Source organism: Grammomys surdaster, unplaced genomic scaffold (assembly GCF_004785775.1).
Source record: "Grammomys surdaster isolate TR1022 unplaced genomic scaffold, NIH_TR_1.0 543, whole genome shotgun sequence".
NCBI classification, from domain to species: Eukaryota; Metazoa; Chordata; class Mammalia; order Rodentia; family Muridae; genus Grammomys; species Grammomys surdaster.
Genome location: NW_021604962.1, coordinates 1,287,479 through 1,306,326, shown reverse-complemented (window position 1 = coordinate 1,306,326; position 18,848 = coordinate 1,287,479). Strand labels below are relative to the sequence as shown.

The following is an 18,848-nucleotide window of genomic DNA, read 5'->3' as shown; positions in this document are numbered from 1 at the left end:
TTTTCTCCTATCATTGGCTGAAGAGCTCACACCCCAGGAAAGAGGTCATTGCTCTTAGTGTTGCAAAGCTGTCCTTGATGGTGCTAGTGTGTTGTCTTTTTATGTTTCCATGTGTTTGGGATATCTGTACTGTCACAGATAGAAGGGAAATGTTTTGAAATTATCACTGAAATATCAAATTTGAGATCTTGAATTAATTTTGCTAAATTAAATAAAGCCATTTTAATTATGCTCCTAACAAAGTACATTTTGCCCTTTCTTATAGCTATTAATCGATGGCAAAGTTATTTTGGCTTTGTTGACCTATGTAAAAAAGCCTGAGAGACTCAAAATTATTGAGTGGTCTGCAGCCCAGTATGAAGAACTACAACTGCACGCAATTGCCACCTTGTCCTCAGTGGCTCCTTTGTTAATAGAAGAGTACATGTCATGCCATGGCAATGCTCGGATCCTTGCATTTCTAGAATGGTGTGGGCATGAGGGTGAGTGCCCTTCAGGATCTGTCAGGACTCCAGTCTGCATTTCAATTGAACTCTCAGTATTTGCATTGAAAAGCAATAGTTACATTGAAGAAAACCAAAACATCAATTCATTCTTTTAGTGTATTATATGAGTTAATAAACATTGAGATTTTCGGGCTGGAGAGATGGTTTAGCAATTAACCTCACATACTGTTCTTGTAGAATAGCTGACTTGGGCTCCAAGCACCTGTGTCAGGGAGCTCACAGCTGCCTGTAACTCCAGCGCCAGGTGTTCAGTGACCTGTGCAGCACCTGCGTTCATGTGCACAGGTGTACAGGGCCCCACACTTACACATAATTAAATATAAAACAAATGTTTTATAAACATCGAGATTTCAAAGTTAAATATTAATGAAGATCCTAAATATAATTAATAAATGTCTAAAAGAAATTATAATTTAATTCAAATTTTTGTATTATGAGTCCTATACAACGATTATACTTAGGAAATTAATCTGAACAATATTTTTGTATATTCATCCAACAAGCATTGTCTACTGAATGCCAGACAGCAGCTGAAAATACATTTAGGCTAAAGTAGACACAAATCTCTAAATAATTTCATAAAGTTTAAAATCTAGTTATCTACCACAAGAACTAGCTCTAAGATATTGTCTGTCAAAGAGAAAAGCCTCAGTTTGCAACTGTTATTTTATTCAGTTCTTAGAAAGAAAATGAATATATTTATGTGCTTACAAATTTGATCAGGAATATCTGATTTCTTTCTGCCAGTAATTTTTCTCTAGAACAGGTTTGGGGTGTAAGAAAGAAGGAGAAAAGACTTAGTAAAATTCACTAGGCTATCCACAAGCTCATACTCCTCTCAGCCCAACTTCCTGGGTGTTAGAATTATAGACATTTACCACCACACCTGGATGAAAAGAATCTTGTAGGATGCATTTCCATTGCATCAGCAGTAGCCAGACCCAGACTATAATAAGTCCCAGCTATTAAAGGTGCTGAGACAAGAGGCTCTCTTGATCCCATGACTTTAAAGACAAGCCTGAGCAACATGTCTCACAAATAGAGAAGAAAATCATGTATTCATTCACAAAGGAGATAACATTTTATCCTTTGAATGTTCTATCTTCTAATATATTAAGTTACTAAACTTAACCTTATTAAACTAGTAAATAAAACAAGTCTGAACATCATTCATATTGTTTTATATTTACTGAATACTCCAAAATGGAAAATGCTACCCCATAAGAAGACATGTAGCTTACAAGTTACTGGTGCCTTCTGTGTGCTGGGCCTCACTCACTTTGCAGTTCTCCCTCTGGTTTCCCAGATGGGCAGAACTCAGTCTGAGAAGTTACATAATGTGTTTCTGACCACATACTAAAGACAAAGCAAAGATTTAACCCAGATGCCATTGTAACATGCAATAGTGCTTGAATTCTTTTAAAAATCCTTGCTCCCAAGGCTACTTATAGAAGAACCTTTGAAATAATATATTATAGCAAGAAGGAAAGAGAATATTAAGAATGTACCCCAGTTAGTAGAGTGCTTGCTGAGAACCTGGTAGGATGGCACACACCTATAATCCCAGCACTTAGGAGGTAGAGGCAGGAGGACCAGAAGTTTGAGGCCATCCTCAGCTACCTAACAGGTTAAAGACTAGTTTGGAACCCACGAGACTCTGTCTCAAAAAGGAGAGGAAATTTTACTTTGCTTCTTATCAAAACCTGCCACTAAACTATAGTGATTAAAATGATGGAGTGCTGTTCCAGGGATAGACCAGTGATTGGCTGTGAGAGACGGTATTTCTAGAGACACTGAGAGTCCACGGGAGAAGGATTGCGTGGAAGCAATGGACCCTCCATAGGAAAATGAAAAATTTAGATTCTCTCACCTTGGTTGAAAATGGTGGCAAATGAAAGCTTAAATCTGCATACCTAAACTGTAAGACTCTTTAAAGAATACTTGACAGCTATCATTCTGATAGACATCAAGAGAGAAAATTTTTGTTTTAAAAACTTGGGAGCTTAAGCTGCAGAAGGGAAAGATAACAATTATGAGGATTATAAACAACTATAAAACAAAATTTATAACATACTAATCCAGAGTTTGAAGCAGCTACTACTCTTTGATGAGGAGTCCAAGTTGAACATTCTAAGAAATGTGTATTTTAGCAAGAAGGTAATTTAGCTAACAAGCATAGAAAAGATGGGGATGGCCATGTTACTCAGAAAGTTTCAGATGTTTGAAAACATTTTAGGTGTTTGACCAGAGAAGTAATAAGAGAAATGCAGGTTAAGCTGAAAATGAGCTACTATATAGCATTTAACAGACTTAACAACAACAACAACAACAAAACAATTGGTTTTGTGCATTGTATTCATTTGTTAACTTTCCTAAGATTCAGGTAACATCTCCTTGTATGACTCGAGTCACCCAGAGAACCCCTTCTCCATGCAGGACTAGGATAGAATGTTCGATGTAGTGTTGGTATCAGTGAGTGGATAAACTGTGATTTGTTTTTAAACGAATGCTGAAGGCAACTAAAATAATGACCCAAGTCTATGATGCTTTAAATCATTTTAAAAGATTTATTACTTTTATTTATTATTATTTATTATTAATTGTGTGTTTGTGTGCACAAATGTGAATGCAGTTGTTCCATAGAAGCCAAAGGTATCAGATCCCCTGGAGCTGGAGTTGCAGTTGGTTGTAAGCTACCCATTGTGGGTGCTAAGAACTGAATTTGGATCCTCTGGAAGTACAATATGTATTGTTTGTAGCTCTAGCCCCCAGCGTGAGTTATTTTAAAACATGGCATTTACTAACAGGAGAACATCGCCAAAGACACAAACAATGATATCTTTGGGTAAAATTTTAGGAAGCATATTTCCATTCTGAACACTAGAAAGAAAGAGGGAAGGACCAATATTTCTGTTAAAAAAAAAAAGGAAAAAAGCAAAGATGATTGGATTTTCCTATCTGTTTGAATATATAGATACTTAAAATATATTGTATGCTGTTTTGTTTATAAATGAGAACATTTACTTGAAATGTTTCAGGCTTTGGGTTTCTTAATATAAATTAAATTATGAATTTTCTCCACAGATTCCCACTTCATTCATGGTAACAGTTTCCATGGTACAGGTGGCCGTGGAAACAAGTTTGCCCAGATGCGTTACACTTTACGGCTCCTCAGAGCCATGGTTTATCTTGAAGATGAGACTGTGAACAAGGACCTTTGTGAAAGAGGGGTTATTCATCAACTGATAGGTAAAATATTGCTTGGCAGCCCATTGGGGAAAGTTTGGTGCTTATAATTCTAAAAGCTTCATATGAAATATTTTTCTACAAATTGATTTTATGAATGAGCATATCCTTACTGTTCTCCTGGGTTTTATTTCATATTGTTGATATCAAGCAATTCTCTTTTATAATCATTAATCCTTTAAACGTTTATTTCCTAAGTTAGAGAATACTTTATTAAGCAGTACCCTTTTAATTTAAGTGATCTATTGTTAGGTCTTATTTTTCTGGTAATAAGATTGCTATTTCTGGCCAAACTGTGTAGAGCCGTTTTCAAAGCAGATAAAGGTTCCAATCCATTCAGAATAACCAGCACGTCTGTGCATAGAGAAAAGTATCCAATAGTTACTTTTCTAAAATGAATCCTAAAAAATTCATGAATTTCAACTTCCAGTTTAAGCTGCTTTGCCCTTTATTATTTGAAAATACTTGTCCTCCAGTCCTCCCATTCCTGGTTCTGAAAAGTGCTGTCTCGGGCATTGCTTCATGTAAATGTCATGTAGTTGGTTGGCCCTCTGTAGCCAAGCTTTCTGCATCTACATAGTCAACCAACCATAGAAGTGTCTGAGCAGAAGACTTTTCTTGTCATTACTCAGTAAGTAGTGATTTATAACAAATATTAGCATAGCATTTCCATTGTACTAGGAATTACAAGTAATCCAGAGATGATTCAAAGTATACAATAATATACATACAATTTCATATGCAAATACTATACCAGTTAGAGCCAGTTATTTACAGAATTAGACCTCCCTGGATTTTGGCTTCTCAAGAGTATCTCTACTCTGCCCATGTTAGCTCTCTGTTGCTATGATAAATACCTGGGAGAAACTGGCTGACAGTTTTACAGTCTCCACCTATGGTCATTTGGCTTAATGTTTTGGAGCCTATGGTAAAGCATTATGTCATACTGGCCTGGAAGTAAAAGAGAAACAGGAAAGGACCAGGTTCCCATCACCCTCTCTTCCAGTTGAAGGCCATACCACTTAAACTTTACACCACTTCCCAACACATAGGCCTCTGTGGGGCAGTGACGATTTAAATAAAACACTGCTAGACACCAACTAATTGCAATATTCTTTTAAAAAGACCCCTCTACATCTTAAAATATTTTTCATCCATACTTAGAAGAGAGACAGTGCTCCCCAATTATAGTATTCATGAGGGAAAAAAACCCAAACACGTATGTTGAGACAGGGCCCAACTGTGTAGAAATGGCTGTCCTCACATTCACAGCAATCTACCTGCTTCTGCCTCCTGAATTGTATAATCAGAGGTCTGCACTACCATGCCCAGTTTTAAAACAAATAAATTGAAAGTGAAGTTATGTAAAAACATTTATCTTTGTTCCAAGTGGGCTTAAGATAACTCATGAAGTACATTTTAATCACAATTATGTACATTCCATTGCACAAAATTCAGTCCACAGGATCTACTTTTAGCTGGAGATGCAGCTTTGTATATCCAGGGAGAATCAGTAATCCTGCCTGAGCTGAGGGAATGGTTGGGGGAAGCATTGCAAACAGCAAGAGTTCTCTCAGGACATTCTTCCTTTCATTCAAAGTTGATCTTTGTTACACAATTCTTAGATGCAGGACCTTTGTCTTTTTTAACCTAGTAGGGCTTTATAGCAGTTCCACTATCAAGAATATAGAAAGTGCATTGCAAATCCAATATCTATGAAATATGCTTTCTCCATATACAGAGAGATTAAAAACTGTATCAATCAGAATGCTAGGGAAACCTGCCCTCATAAGAGCAAAAGAAAATCAGCGAGGAATCTAATGAGTGGTGTAGAGAGTAAATGTTACGGAAGGTAAAGAGGCTTAGTTATTTTCAGGTTTGAGCAGTTTTAATTGGAGATTCAGTGGATGATAGTTTCAAGAAGAGGGAATAAAGATTGTTGTTTCAGAGCTGGAGACATGGCTTAGTGGTTAAGAGTGCTGACAGCTCTTCCAGAGGTCATGAGTTCATTTCTACAGCAACCACATGGTGGCTCACAACTATCTGTAATGAAATCTGGTGCCCCCTTCTGGTTTGTCTGAAGAGAGCAACAGTGTACTCACATAAAATAAATGAATAAATCTTTTAAAAAATTGTTCTTTCAAGCAAAAAGGTACTGTGAACAGAGATACAGTACTGAAATATGCAAGATAATGCATTCACAGAAGGCATAAATAGAGCCCAAGTTTCATAAGGCAACCATGATGAAATAGAGTTTTGTGCAATTAGTGACCAAACTGGAAAAAAATTTTGAGTAGAAAATAAGAATTTGAATTCTATACTCAATAAGGGGAGATTAGAGATTCTGTTTAGATATCTGTATGTGCAATGCTGTGAGCAATTTTATTTTAATATAATTTAAATTTGTGTATATGTGTGTGTATGTATGTATGCATGGTGTGTGTGTGTGCGTGCACGTGTGTGTGCGTGCGTGTGCGTGTGCATGTGTGTGTGTGTGGTCAGATATGCCACAATGCACATGTGGAGGTCATAGGGCATCTTAATGGAGTTACTTAAGGTGATAACCTTGCATATGTTTCCAGGATCAAGCACACATTACCAGGCTTTTCCAACCCAGCATCTTTACACACAGATCCCTCTCCCTGGCCCTAATGCTATGTTATAGAAGGAATGGAGCAGAGAAAGTAAAGGCAGAGAGTTCGAGGTACCTTTAAAAAATGAAGAAAATTATTCTTTATTAACATACTGTGTGCTCCAGATCAAAGGCCCATAATTTTCATCCCAGATTGGGAAGCAAGATGAGGTAAACTTGAAAAGAGAATTGTAGTCAGCTGTCACAGGATTTCTGTAGATACCTCTAATAAAGGAACACAGATCCCCCTAAGCCAGGGGGATCCAGCACCGACTCTCTAGCAAGTCCTGCTGTGTTCCTTGGGCTCTCATTCCCGACTCTCCCTCCTAAAAGGATGGTTCCATAGGCAGCTGTGCTAATAGACTGTTGGCTTCTTTGGAAACAGCTCCATAACTTCCTGCTAATGACAGTGTGCTCTTCACCAGTTTAAAAGAGACTTCCTAAATTCTGAAAGCTTAAAGGAGGTTCCATTTTTGAGACAGCTTTATTGTGAATGTCACCTTATGGTAATGACTGTTGAGTCAATTTTACGCTTGTTTGCAAAGGGAGGATTTTGAAAGCTCCTGGAATCTGGCTGCCTAAAGTTGCAGAAGTTGTTCTCTTTGTGTAGACTTGAAGAGAAGGTACAAAAGAAGAAAACAACAACAGGGATAGAGCACTCACTTAGAAAGGTCTTCCACATTTGTTACCAGCTAACCTGAAAGGAGGAGCTATGACAAATTACAGTCAAACATTTCATTAATTTTTTTCTAGTGGTGTTTGGTTCCATCTTGAGTCTCTGAGCTGTCTGGGTTCTGGTTCCTGACCCTCCAGGCAGTGTCAGGACTGGGCTCCCTCTACTAGCATGGGTTTCAAGCTGGATCAGTCATTGGTTGGCCACTCCCACGATTTCTGTACCACCCATACAGCAGTACATCTTGTAGGCAGGACAAATTGTAGATTGAAAGTTTTATGGCTGGGTTGGTGTCCCAATCCCTCCACTGGAAATCTTGCCAGGTTACAGGAGATGTCCCATTCAGGATCTTATCCTCATTACTAGAAGTTATAGCTAGTAACTATAGCTATAGTTATAGCTAGTTATAGCTATAGGGTCACCCTCATAGATTCCTAGGAGTCTCCACTGCACTAAGTATCTAGCTCATCACTGAGATGCTCTCATTTCCAGTTGTCTCTCCCTCTCCCCTCCCCCTCTCTGCATGCTCTCTGACCTGATCCCTCTTGTTTCCATCCCCACACACCTGCAGTCCACCCAGAATATCTATTCTATTTTCCCTTCCCAGGGAGATTCCTACATCCCCCTTTTGAGCCCTCCTTATTACAGAAACAGTTTCATGAGATCCCATTTGTTCATTGTGGATCTTAGTGCATGTGCTGTTGGTGCTCTGTACAAGGAATTATTTCCTGTGCCAGTGTATTCAAGGCTATTCCCCACTTTCTCTTCATTCAGTCTCAGTGTGCCTGGTTTTATGAGGTCTTTGATCTATTTGGACTTGAATTTTGTGCAGAGTGATACATATGGATCTATTTGCATTCTTCTACATGCTAAAATCCAGTTAGACCAGCACCATCTGTTAAAGATGCTTTCACTTTTCCATTCTATAATTCTGACTTATTTTTTGAAAATCAGGAGTCCATATGTGTGTGGATTTAACCCTGTGTCTTACATTTGATTCCATTGACCCACCTGTCTGTTTTTATGCCAATATCATGTGGTTTTCATTCCTACAGCTCTTAAGTAGAACTTAAATTCAGGATGGTGATATCTCCAGACGTTCTTTTATTGTATGGGATTGTTTTAGCTATCCTGGGCTTTTGTTTTTCCATATAAAGTTAAGTATTATTCTTTCAAGTTCTGTAAAGAATTGTGTTGGAATTTTGATGAGAATTACTTTGAATCTGTACATTTCTTTTGGCAAGATGGCCATTTTTACTGTGTTAATCCTACCAATCCATGAGCATGGGAGATCTTTCCATCTTCTGATATCTTCTTCAATTTCTTCCTTCAAAGACAAAGTTTTTGTCATATAAGCCTTCCACTTGCTTACTAAGAGTTACACCAAGATATTTTATAGTATTCACAGCTGTTATGAAGGGTGCTGTTTTCCTGACTACTTTCTCAGCCCATTTGTTGTTTGTATATAGGAGGGCTACTGAGTTTTTTTATTTTGAGGTAATCTTGTATTCAGCTACTTCACTGAAGGTGTTTATCACCTGTGAGAGTTCCATGGTAGAATTTTTGAGGTCACTTATGCATACAATCATAAATCATTTACAAATAGCTATACTTTGACTCATTCCTTTCCAATTTGTATCCCCTTTGTCTTCTTACTCTAGCTAGGACTTCAAGTATGAAGAGAGTATCTTTTCTTGTTCCTGATTTTAGTGGAATTGCTTTGAGTTTCTTTCTATTTAATTTGATGTTGTCATTTGGCTTTGCCTTTATTATGTTTATAATGAAAGGATGTTGGATTTTCTCAAGGGACTTTTCAGCATCTAATGAGATTACCAAGTTTTTTCTCTTTTACTTATATGGTGGATTAAATTGATAAATTTTTATATGTTGAACTATTCCTGAATCTGTGGGATGAAGCCTACTTGATTAAGAATCTTTTTGATCATGAATGTTTTGTGCATATTTTATTGAGTATTTTTATACCAGTGTTCATGATGGAAATTGGTCTGTTATTCTCTTTCTTTATGAGCCTTAGGGGGTTTGAGTATCAGGGCCTTTGATAGAGCAAGATCTTCTGCTGGAGTTGTGGATCAAGATATGGAGATGTGGGGGAGAGAGTACTACTGAGGAAAACTCAGAGGGCTCTAAGAGTGTGGGTAGGCTGTGGACTTGGTCTTAGAGTACTGGTGAGGCTTCCAGTAGAGAAGGTGACTAATGCTAGAGTTGTGGATAAGGATATGGAGACAAGGGTAGGGAGTGCTGTTGGGAGACTTGCTTCTATTTTCATAGAGGCTACGTGTCATTTAAACTGTTCATCTGATCTTGATTTAACTTCGGCAACTTGCATCTATCAAGGAAATTGTCCATTTCTTTTAGATTTTTCCAATTTTGTAGAATGCAGGTCTTTCAAGTATGACCTAATGATTCTTTGGATTTCTTTGATATGTGTTATTATGTCTGGGAAATGGGAGATATTTAGAATATGATGCCCAGTCCAGCTTGTTCCCGGGCAGCTGCCATTTTCCACGGCTCTGGCTCTGGACCCGGGGCTCCAGCTACCTAGAAACACCAGCCCTGGCACCCACGAGACACCATCATGGTGGCTGGCTCTGCCAATCCACCACACTGCCCCAATCCAAGTTTGGCTGAGCCCCTGTTAGTACCTGCCAGCCTCGCAGTACCTGGTAGAAAGAAGATTCTTAAAGTTTAATGATTATCTAAAGGATTTATATATCTGAATATGCTCAAATAACAAGATGCCCACACAATTAGAGTTGTTACCCAATATCTAACATTTTTATAGAAGTTGCTACCCAGGACAGCTTTCAACCCATCCGTGGTTCTCCATGGCTGCTCCTTCTCTTTTCTTTCTCCTCCCCTTCCTCTTTCCTTCTCTCCTCCCAACTCCTCACTCCGCCTACCTTTCATACTGCCCAATTACCAAGCTCCAGGGCATATACACTGTAGCCGTAGCAGGAAATTATCCTGTTACGTGTCTGCATTTTTTTGATCTTGCCTCAAGTTTATTTGTAAAAACAGCATAGGACACTGGTCATCTGCAAATAGTGGATAGGTAGGTGTGTCCCAACAGTCCATCTGTTTTCTCATTTGCAGGAGCCTTTTCTATGGGGCCTTCACAGGGGCCTGGGCACCTTTGGGAGCCTGGGCTGGAGCTGAAGCCTGGGCCTTAGCTGGAGCGTTGGCCTCTGCCTTGGTTTGAACCTTGGGCTTTGGTTGGCAGAGCCTACGATCCTTGGGCATGTAGCTTCGAATTCGCTTCCCAAGCTTGAGGTGAACGATGAAAACCAGGCAGCTGAGTTTGCGGCTGGGGCCCTTTGGCATCTTGGGCTTGATGGTCTGAGGCTTCACAAGGGCCTTGATGGCCTTGATGCACTCACTCACTGCCTTTGAATTGTTGGCCTGGATCTTCTTCAGGCCTTTCTTGTTGTGCTTCTTGGTGAAGCACATGTTCCTCAGGAACTTGGGGTCAACCCCCTTAAGAGATTCATATCTTTGTGACCATGGTTTCTTGATGCCATTTCTGTGCCATTTGTGGGACTGATTGTGTGTGGTGTGGTTCTTGGACTTGGCCCTGTCTATATGCTAACCCGCAGCTCCTGCAGAGCCTGGGACCAGAAGACATGTCCCCATTTTCATTACTGACTTTGTTATTTTGTATATTCTCTCTGTCTTTTACTAAATTTGGATAAGGGTTTGTCTTTCCTGTTGATTTTTTTCAAAGAACCAACTCTGTTTCATTGAATCTTTGTATTGTTTCCTTTGTTTCTAATATATTGATTTCATCCCTGAGTTTGACTATTTTTTGCCATCTACTCTTCTTGGGAGTGTTTGCTTCTTTTGTTATAGAGTTTTGGGGTGTCCTGTTAAGTTGCTAGTATGAGATCTCTCTTAATTTCTTTATGATGGCACTTAGTGCTGTGAACTTTCCTCTTAGCAATGCTTTCATTGTGTCCCATAAGTTTTGGTATCTTGTGCTTCATTTTTATTGAATTCTAGGAAGTCTTATAATTTCTTATTTCTGCCTTGACCGGTTATTCAGTAGAGAGTGCTTTAGTTTCCATGAGTTTGTAGGCTTTCTATTATTTCTGTTGTTGAAATCCAGTTTTAAGAAACAGAGGTCTGGTAGGATACAGGGGATTATTTCAGTTTTCTTGTATCAGTTGTGACTTGCTTTGTGACCCAGTATCTGGTCAGTTTTAGAGAATGCTCCATAAGGTACTGATAAGAAAGTATATTATTTTGTGTTTGGTCGAAATGTTGTGTAGATATCTGTTAGTTCAATTTTGTTCATACTGTCTGTTAACTCCATTACTTCTCTGTTTAAGGTTTTGTCTAGATGACTTGCCCACTGGTGAGAGTGGGGTATTGAAATCTCCACTTCCTCTATTAACCCGTTCAGTTAGGTGTGTGATTTAAGCTGTACTTTGTTTTACAAATGTGGACGTCCTTGCTTCTGGGGCACACATGTTCAGAATGGAGACATCCTCTTCACAGAGTTTTCCTTTGATGAGTACGAAGTGTACTTCTCCATCTCTTTTGATTAATTTTGGTTGAAAATCTGTTTTGTTAGCTATTAAAATATCTACACCAGCCTGCTTTTTGGGTCCATTAGCTTGGAACTTTTTCTTCTATAATTTTATTAAAAATATTTACTGGATCTTGGAAATAAGATTCTTTTCCTTCCATTCTGTTGTACCTAGGTATTGTCTCCTCATGGTGTCCTAGATTTCCTGAATGTTAGGAATTTTTAAAATTTAACATTTTCTTTGACCAATGTATCATTTTTTTCCTTATCTTCCGCACCTGAGGTTCTCTCTTCTGTCTCTTGTGTTCTGTTGGTGATTTTTGTGTCCATAGTTCCTGATCACTTACCTAGATTTTCTGTCTCTAGGATTCCCTCAGTTTGTGTTTTCTTTATTGCTTCTATTTCCATTTTCAAGTCTTAAATAGTTTTATTCATTTTCTTTGCCTGCTTTTTGGTTTGATTTGGTTTCTTTAGAGGATTTATTCATTTTCTTCCTATTGTTTGCCTATATCTTCCTGGATTTCTTTGGGGGATTTATTCATTTCCTCCTTAAGGGCCTTTACTATCTTCATAAAATTAGTTTTAAGGTCATTTTCTTGTGCTTCAGATATATTGGAATCTCCAGGATTGTAGTAGGATAGCTGGGTTCTGGTTCCATATTGCCCTGGCTGTTATTAATTGTGTTCTCAAACTGGCCTCTATTGCTAGGTGTGGGCTAATTATAGGTTTATAGGCCAATTTCAAAGTTTATCTTTGCTGGATGGATTTTCTCCCTTGTTTTCCATTTCCTTTCTGGTCTTCTGTTGTGAGTAGTCTATGGTTCTGGTAACAGGAGATTCCTATGCTCCAGGGGTCTGGGCAGACTGTGTGACCTCTGGGTTGGGAGTTTGAGATTCTCGTAGCTACGATGGCCTCTGGGTGAGTCCTCTAGAAGAGGGCTTCTGTTGGAGCTGTGGGCTGGGATATGGTGATGGGGGTGGGGTGCTGTTGACATGCTAGGCAGGCTCTGAGGAAATGTTGGATGTCTGTGGTTCTGGATATGGTCATGGCACCTGATAGAGCAGAGGGATTCTGCTGGAGTTGTGGGCTAGAATGTGAAGAATCTTCTTAATAATAATAGTAAATAATAAAAATGTATCTAATAATTACATTCTTCAATTTTTCTCTTACCAGAAATCTTTAAAACTATGATGAGCAAACCTGCCGAGAAGGAAGAGGCCATTGCCTTAGAAATCCAGTCTGACACATTACTTATTCTGTCAGGTCTTTGTGAAAATTATATCCAAAGGAAGGTATGTAATGTAGAACCTAACGCTTAGATCTCCCAGTCTCCAGTGCCCATACATGTTCTTTTCTTTTTTTCTAATCTGTCTAATGTAGGATGGTGGGGTGACTCAGCATTTAAACACACTTGGACTAAGCCTAGCAACCTGAGTTCCATTTCTGAAATCCACATGACAGAAGAAGAAACTTGTCTTTGACCTCCAAACATGCATCATAACACACACCTTCACACACACACACACACACACACACACACACACTGAATAAATAAACAAAATTTAAAACCTAAGTAAATTTTAATACGTTTAGAGTATGGTTACATACATACTGTGTAATGTGCAAGAATTGAATTTAAATTTCAATAGATTTTTTGAATGTGCACAACACATTTTACCAGTACTCCAATTGGACCATGTAATATGCATCTCTAAGTACAATCTCGCACAGATATCACATTTACTTCTCTGTTCCATAGCCATGCACCTAGAGATTAGTTTTGCTAATTTTGATATGAGTGAAATCACACAGTATTTGGTCTTCCATATGTGTTTTTGTTATCTAGAAAAAAAAAGAGCATGTGTTTCTGGAATGTATTCATTGTGTTGCATGAATCATTCTTTTTTTTAATCAGTAACTAGTAATCTATGACCTATCAAACCCTGTTTATCTTGTACATTATTGATAAGCATTTAGGCTTTTTGTATTTGGACTGTTAAAACAAAAGTTTGAGTGAACACTTGTGATCCAGCCTTTTGGGAAAATGTAATGTTTTCATTTCTGAGTTAAAAACCTAGGACTAGAATTACAAGATTTAAAGTAGCCAAGCAGCTATGCACGGTAGGCTGAATTGTCAGAAATATTGCTTGGAGTTTTATATGTAAAACTAGAATGTTAAAACAATGGTTTAATTCTCTTTTATAGTTATTAGCTCCATTGTAAACTATTGAGTGTCATAAACAATAATTTCAATAAGAGATAGAATTGGAAAGATGAAAAATTTAAAAATTTAGATAGACTTTTAGAAACTTTAGATTCATATGTTTTATATGTATGAGTGTTTTTCTCACAGGTATATTTGTGCACTATATGCATGCCTGGCACTAGTGCCAGGAGAGGGTGTTGGATCTCCTAGAGCTATGGATGTTTGTAACTGCCATGTGGGTGCTAGTAATCGAATCCAGTTCCTCTGAAAGAAAATGAGTGCTCTCAATTGCTGAGCTGTTTCCCTAATACCATGAATAGAGATTTTTAAGGAGAGGCAATAGGAAAAGCAATAGTTTTAGCCCCAAACTTTGACATATAACGTACTATTCTCGTCTGTCCTGAGGCTTCTCATCTAGAATAGTAATCATGAACTAAATGGAAACTAGAACAGAATGACAAGAGAGAAAAAGAAGTGGTAAGGGGAGAAGGTTGAGTGGTGATAAGTTTATATAAGTCATTAAAGGTTGACGTCTCACTCATCTACTTATTCCCTCCTGAGAATATGACATCTCCCATGATACATGTTGATGCCTGCTACTCATTTGACATGACCCTAGACTGCATTCACCCTAATGTGGAAGAAGTCATGGGCAAGTTTTATATGGTTTACATTTTCAGACAGAGAGAAAAATTTACTAAGAGCACTAAGCTAGCACACTGATTTTAAGTGATTGGTTTATAATTTACCATAAAGAACTAAGAAAGAATGAAAGTACAATTTTAAGAAACAAACTACATTTTAGATTTCTTTCCTTCTGTGTATGAGTCTTTTGCAAGCACACCACATGTGTGCTTGGTGGCCTCGGATGTCAGAAGAAACTGGATGATTGTGAGCTTGACAGAGGTGGGTTCTGGACGGTTGAACTCATACCCGATAGAAAAGCAGCAAGGATTCTACAAATTACTGGGCCATCCTTCTAGCGCCACATGAGTATGATTGTCAGGTGTTTTAAATTCCTAGTTTGGAATCTAGCAAACCTACTTTGGAAACAACCAAACAATACTAGTATTGTGTTTCTGATAGAAAAAAAATAGTTTTAAGGGGTAGGATGACATAGAGACCAGAACAATTATATGTTTATTCCAAGAAATGATTTAAACAACTCTCTTTGACAGGAAATGTTTGGAACTGAAGGAGTTGACATAGTTCTTCATGTAATGAGAACAGATCCCAAGAATTTACAGAGGGGCTTAGGCTACAATGTCCTTCTTTTCAGTACATTAGACAGCATTTGGTGAGTATTACTATGACTAAGTGAACACCTGTGAAAATTAAGTTTACAGCTAGCATTCTTCCCTCAAAATTACACTAGAAGAATAAGGCAGTGCCTTCTCTGTTAGACAACCAGAACGTGAGTTTGCGATCAACCCCATCTACCACTCAAGTAGAAAAGCCACTTATTTAAAAAATTAATTGCTTGTTGTGATTAATTCCATTCCACTTTGGTGCCGCCTGGGAAAACAGAAGCATTGCCGTTATGTATGCAGGGTGACACTTTGCTTTGGCTCTTTTAGGCACTCAGCTCTGTTCCAGTGACAGCCATCTAACTTTTCTGTAATTTTATGTGGTGTTTATGACTTTTAAATATAGCTGGACATTTGTTATAATAATTGTTTTTCCTTGTTCCTTTTTTTTCTTAGCTTTCATTGATAACTTAGCTGCATTAAATGTTGTCAGAGTTCTCCAGAGAGACAGAATTAATATATGCTATATAGAGAATATTTCTTGGAGGAACTGGCTCAGTTTACAGGTTGAAAAAAGTTGTAAGCTGGGAAAAACAAAGCAAGCTAAATCTCTATCTTGGCTTCTTTTCTAATTTCAATGACAGAATGACCTGACAAAAGGAACTTAGAGAAGACGGGGTTTATTTTCGCTCATAATTCCAGGTTCCAATCCACCATTGGAGAGGTCAAGCTGTCAGGAGTTTGAAGCAGCTAATCACCTTATATCCACAGTTAAGAACAGAGAGAGAGAGAGAGAGAGAGAGAGAGAGAGAGAGAGAGAGAGAGAGAAGAAGAGGAGGAGGAGGAGGAGGAGAGAAGAGAAGAGAAGAGAAGAGAAGAGAAGAGAAGAGAAGAGAAGAGAAAAGAGAGGAGAGAGGCAGAGACAGACAGACAGACAGAGAGACAGACAGACAGACAGACAGAGACACAGAGAGACACAGAGAGAAAATGCTTGTGCTCACCTTCTTTTCTCTACTCTTAGATAAGGATAGGGTGAAGTTGATAGCCCACGGAATGGTGCCACCCACAGTGGATGGGTCTTCTCACCAAAGATAGTGTAATCAACATAATCCCCTACAGATTTGCCCAAGCCAACTGGTCTCTTGTTTTAAAAAGGAAGCCATTTTAACCAAAGAACAGAGGAAGCTAACCTTAGCAGGCTTTAAGGCTTGGAAGAAACAGATAACTGTTACTAATGACTATCATCATCATCATTCCTATTGCCAGTAGCTTTGTCAGCTTAATAAGGAAACTACTGAGAAAAACAGTAAAAAAAACAGTAGCCCTGGAAGTAGTTCCAGTCCCTCACTCCATGCAGTCCACATGGACTTGAATAGTAGGCACTGTAGCAAGTGTCAAATGCAAGGATGATTGTAATCAAGATTCATCAGATAATTCAGCTACACCAAACCATGAAAGAGACGGTAAGCAGATAAACTTGAAGAAACAGTTATTACAGCAACTAGAGGTTTTCAAGAATCATCCATGAGAAATTCCTGTAACTCCACTTGCAAGGCACCTGACACCAACCTTAGTCTCCTCAAGGGTGTGTGTGTGTGCATGCAAACACAAAATAAAATGTTGAAGAAAAATACAATTGAACCGCATTTATAAAGCTTCACTGTTTCTATTTTTAGAGTAGCAGCAAATTAACTAGTTGGTTTAGAGAAATAAAGTAAGAGCATTACCTAACCATGCTGGGATAGGAGGGAGGGTCTACAAGTTAAGTAAGAGCATTACCTAACCATGCTGGGATAGGAAGGAGGGTCTACAAGTTAACCCTAACAACAGATGTTTGTTGAATGACTGGCTTTCTTTTATTGAAGGTGCTGCATTTTGGGGTGTTATGCTTCTGAGGATTATTTTCTTGAAAAGGAAGGGATTTTTCTCCTCTTGGATATACTGGCAGTAAGTAATATCCACACCATGCTAACACAAAAGATAAATGTGTCCATGCTAACCTTTTCCAAACCAAGTGCCAAAAAACAGGGTGTCATGACTAAACATGCCTCAAATCATGTTCAGAAATAGTGATAGGTTGTGTTTGTTTATCTGTTTGGGGTTTGGGTTGTTCTGCTTTGTTTTGAGACATGGTCTTTCTATGTGGTCCTGGCTATCCTGAAACTCACTATGTAAATCAACTGGCCTGGAACTCACAGAGATCTTCCTACCTCTACCTTCTGAGTGATGAAATTAAAGGTGTGCACCATGCCCAGCCAGATATAGTGTTTTAAGTAAAATCCCTCCCAAAGATTCCCCAAACACTAGCATATTAAGGGTTCTGAACATTCCTCCAGTTAAGGAGTCAGTTTACATAGGTCAATATTCCCAAACACAGGGAAGCTGATGTTTTTTCTTCTACTCTATCTACCTGCCAAGAAATAGTTTATGACAAGCTACACTGTGTCCTCTATCAAATCTCTATCAACCACTCAAAAGTTTTCAGCTTTTCCCCAACATTAAAGTTATGGATGACATTAGGAAAGGGTGACTCTTGAAAGAAGTATCTGCAGTCCAAAGGTGTATGAGGACATATGGCATGCCAGGCGTGAGCTAGGAGCCACCACCCTGCAGCTGTGGAGAACAGACGTCAGTTCCATTGATCTGAATTAGGACTGTAGTCAGTATTATAACAGAAGGAAGTCATGATTTATTTTCAGTGAAACTTGCAAGTCTCATGCAGAGTCATAGCCATGTCAATATAACTTCCACACTTTTTATTTTATTAACAAAAATCTACTTCGATTTGATAAACATACCAAAATTACCAGTGTCTTATCATGTCCTGGCAAGAGAATTTGTACATTATTATAGTCATAATGTTTTCATCTATAAAACCACATAACAACAGCATCTGTCTCATCCTGGTGTAAGGAGGCTAAATGAGTGACATACAGTGTGTGTCTGAGCATTCAGTGAATATGTCCATGAATATGCTATATATGTGTGAATATACATACATTCATTGACTTGTGATGCCTATATACATTGTTGCAATGTGTTTGCTATGATTAGGTCATTATGTTGTGCAGAGTGTGGATTTAGTCAGTAAATGTTAAAAATGTTGTTGCATCAATTTCAACCATTAACATTTCTCCTGAAAGTAAAGTAAACAACAACAGAAACCACTCATTTGGTTTTAGGTTCTGTTTCAAAACAGCTCTGCTAAAAGGTTAAATATCATGGAGTATTTACTGTGTATTGCAGTCTTCCCCCACCAACACCACCCCCAGACAGGATTTCTCTGTGTAGCCCTAGCAGTCCTGGACCTCACTTTGTAGAAGATCAGGCTGGCCTTGAACTCACAGAGATCTACCTGCCTCTGCATCCTGAGTATGGGGATTAAAAGTGTGCACCACCTCACCTGGCTCCGTTTCTTATAAAGGATATTTGTATCAGTCATGGTTTGCTAGAGCAGTGCTTCTCGACTTTCCTAATGCTATGACTCTTTAATATAGTTCCTCATGTTATGGTGACCACCAAACATAAAAAGATTTTCATTGCCACTTCATAACTGTAATTTTGCTATTGTTATAAATCATAATGAAAATATCTGTGTTTTCTGGTGGACGTAGGTGGCCCATGTGAAAGAGTCATTCAATGCCCCTACAAGGGGTCATGACCCACACATTGAGAACCACTGCTCTATAGAAACAACTTTTAAAATGCATCTATATATCAAGATCCATACATAGATATGTCCATATATAGACATAAATATGAAAATATAGATATAAAGAATTTGTTAGAATG

The 18,848-nt window shown here is 38.3% G+C and overlaps 1 protein-coding gene and 1 pseudogene across 1 annotated transcript in view; one reads left to right on the top strand and one right to left on the bottom strand.

Moving 5' to 3' along the window:
* Cfap69 (cilia and flagella associated protein 69) overlaps positions 1 to 18,848 on the top strand; it is a 68,104-nt gene that overhangs the window by 35,397 nt on the left and 13,859 nt on the right. Inside the window, exons 12-16 of the mRNA XM_028781766.1 lie at positions 266 to 482; positions 3,591 to 3,755; positions 12,777 to 12,895; positions 14,988 to 15,106; positions 16,922 to 17,003. Of these exons, the coding sequence (XP_028637599.1) occupies positions 266 to 482; positions 3,591 to 3,755; positions 12,777 to 12,895; positions 14,988 to 15,106; positions 16,922 to 17,003 (702 nt within the window). The remainder of the gene's footprint in view (positions 1 to 265; positions 483 to 3,590; positions 3,756 to 12,776; positions 12,896 to 14,987; positions 15,107 to 16,921; positions 17,004 to 18,848) is intronic.
* Positions 10,181 to 11,793, bottom strand: LOC114633152 (annotated as a pseudogene).